Source organism: Cupressus sempervirens, chromosome 5 (genome assembly GCF_028749045.1).
Source record: "Cupressus sempervirens isolate cs-2001-9-10 chromosome 5, ASM2874904v1, whole genome shotgun sequence".
Classification (NCBI taxonomy): domain Eukaryota; kingdom Viridiplantae; phylum Streptophyta; class Pinopsida; order Cupressales; family Cupressaceae; genus Cupressus; species Cupressus sempervirens.
Genome location: NC_143122.1, coordinates 667,924,355 through 667,926,667, shown reverse-complemented (window position 1 = coordinate 667,926,667; position 2,313 = coordinate 667,924,355). Strand labels below are relative to the sequence as shown.

Sequence of the window (2,313 nt, the reverse complement as noted above, 5' to 3'; positions counted from 1 at the left end):
ACAACACAAACTTTGTAGGTCAAATCAGCACCAAATGTCGCAATATAATTTGCCTTCTAGGATCCAATGCAAAGTTACCAATATGTGAATCTTTTCCAATCTGAATTTGTTGGGTAAATATTCCTCAATGGTGTCACACATGATAGTTGATGATAATCAAAAATGACAAGCATAAACTCCCAAGTATTAAATACATCCTTATCTCTTCTATATTTTCTTTTTCAATTTGATAAAGAGATTTAATCCCAGAAAATTGGTCCCTGACTAATGGAAAATAAGAAATTTAATTGTTATAATTTAATTAAACAAGAGCTCTTTGAGAGCTAGAGTCCCTACCTCTAGAGAAACAAATTGGACGTAATATTTAACATTATTGTTTTGAAAAGAGAAGTTATAAATTTTAGCAAATTTAATTTAAATTTTTAATTAATATTTTAAATTTTAGTTTTATAGCATAATGTGGCAACTAGCCATTGTCTAAAAATATACAACTTAATGTAATGCATTGTAAAATCATGAGATTTGAATTAATAGATTTTTAACCAAGAAATTTAATTTTTTTAGAATTTTATTACATAAATTAAATTTAGAAATTAATTGTTTTTTATTTTTTAAATTAATATAGCAATACAACTCTTAATAGCAATAATATATATTAATAAAAAATTAAATTTAATAATTATTTATTTATATAAAACTAATTTTTAAAATAATTTAAAATATATTAACATTTTTAAAAACTATTTTTAAAACTAAAAATTGTGATATTAATATTGATAAAACATTATTGTGGAAGATAAAAACATGACTTTTTAAGAAATCTAATAAATGACAAATATGTAAAAGATAAAGTTGTAATTATTTTATAAATCTAATGAACTTGTGACAAATATGCAAAAGATAAAGTTGTAATTAATAATGAACTTGTCAAAAATATGAAAAAGATAGAGTTGGAATGAATGAATTCATTAATGCATGTTATAAGATATTGTATTTTTTGAAGTGGGAAAATAAAATAAACCCCACCAAAAATGCAACGGACCAATTAAAAAAAGGTAATAAATCAATATAAATTTTACAATCCAATTTACCAAAAAAATCTCATCTCAGATAATCGACTGTAATCATCAGCAAGTATACGCTTCCTGTTGATGTCGTCTTCTCATTCTGCTGCCCCATGAGGACAAGTTACTTCCCGATCTCCTCCTAATTAATTCCATCAGCTGAGCTTCCCACACTTGACTGCTCCCTAATCCGCCTTCATAATCGCCTACTGTGAACATGTTCTGCAGCCTCCAGTCATAATCCTGACGGAGCAGGGGATCTGACAGAGTCTCATACGCCTCCTGAGCTTTCACAAACAATTTGCTGCACTCTTCTTTATCTTCAGCAGGGCAGACGTCAGGATGATATTTCAGAGCCATTTTACGGTATGCGTTCTCTATATCACGAGCACTCACGTCTGGAGAGACACAGAGCACATCATACAACGAAGATGAAGAAGGGGGAGAAGGAAAGGAAGCTTTTTGAGAGTGAAAAGCCCTAATACTTGTCGAATGCTTCGGCTTCGCTCCAAATCTGAGCCGTGAAAATCCAGAAGAAGAAGCAGAGTTGCTCGTAAGACGGGATGCCTGTAAACCCGTGATTGATGCAGTGTACTCCATTGATCTGTTACACAGAGCTTCGAATTGGCCAGAAATTACAATTTTGCCGGAAATTCAGTATTGCACCTTAAATTCAAATTGATTGATTGGATCAAAAAACAAGACTTGGTTTGATGGTGAGAATAAACAATTTAGAGCACATATATATAGAGAGATGGAAATCGAATTGGGGTTTTGCAGAAGGATAGGAAGGGCATACAAATCAGTGGGATATTCGTTGGCTTCTAGAAATAAGCGGGGGCCGCGTGCCCCACTTAACGTCCCATCTGTGTGCCGGGACCATTGTTTCCATCGATCTTCGATTTCATTTTTTCCTCTCTTGTGGGAGCCAGCGATGTTAAACCGCTTACGGATTCCCGCAGACTTTGTGTCACGCGTCTTCAACAAGCGAAGTGGTGAGGCAAGCAAAGAGTCGGTCTTCTAGATATCTCTCCTCTCAAAGACTACGAGGGCTGATTTAAACCTTATCATTACTTTTGTTTTTTCGATAAGATATTGTGGTTGGCGGAATTATCAGGGATTAAACAACTTAGTTACCTAGTTGTCTAAAACAGTATTGTAGGGCATTCAGATTACGGGTTCATGTGAAGGAACGATTTCAATTTCAATCCTTACATGTCTTTTAGCAGATTTTGTTTGAGATCATTGG

The 2,313-nt window shown here is 33.2% G+C and overlaps 1 protein-coding gene across 2 annotated transcripts; it reads right to left on the bottom strand.

Annotated features, from left to right (window-relative positions):
• Nucleotides 1-947: 947 nt before the first annotated feature.
• LOC149557695 (chaperone protein dnaJ 20, chloroplastic-like) lies at nt 948-1,877 on the bottom strand. Of its 2 annotated transcripts, XM_089786034.1 has the most exons (2): nt 1,550-1,875; nt 948-1,462 (listed from the first exon to the last, which is right to left on the bottom strand). In XM_089786034.1, the coding sequence occupies exons 1-2, from the start codon at nt 1,662-1,664 to the stop codon at nt 1,128-1,130; spliced, it is 450 nt and encodes a 149-aa protein (XP_089642160.1). In that variant the 5' UTR covers nt 1,665-1,875; the 3' UTR covers nt 948-1,127. The 2 variants fall into 2 exon arrangements, with proteins under 2 accessions (XP_089642160.1, XP_089642159.1); XM_089786033.1 differs by having other exon boundaries at nt 948-1,877.
• Between the last annotated feature and the right edge of the window lie 436 nt (nt 1,878-2,313).

What these genes read in the sequence shown, in the direction of transcription:
- LOC149557695 (XM_089786033.1), bottom strand. Translation starts at nt 1,664, where the DNA reads ATGGAGTACACTGCATCAATCACGGGTTTACAGGCATCCCGTCTTACG.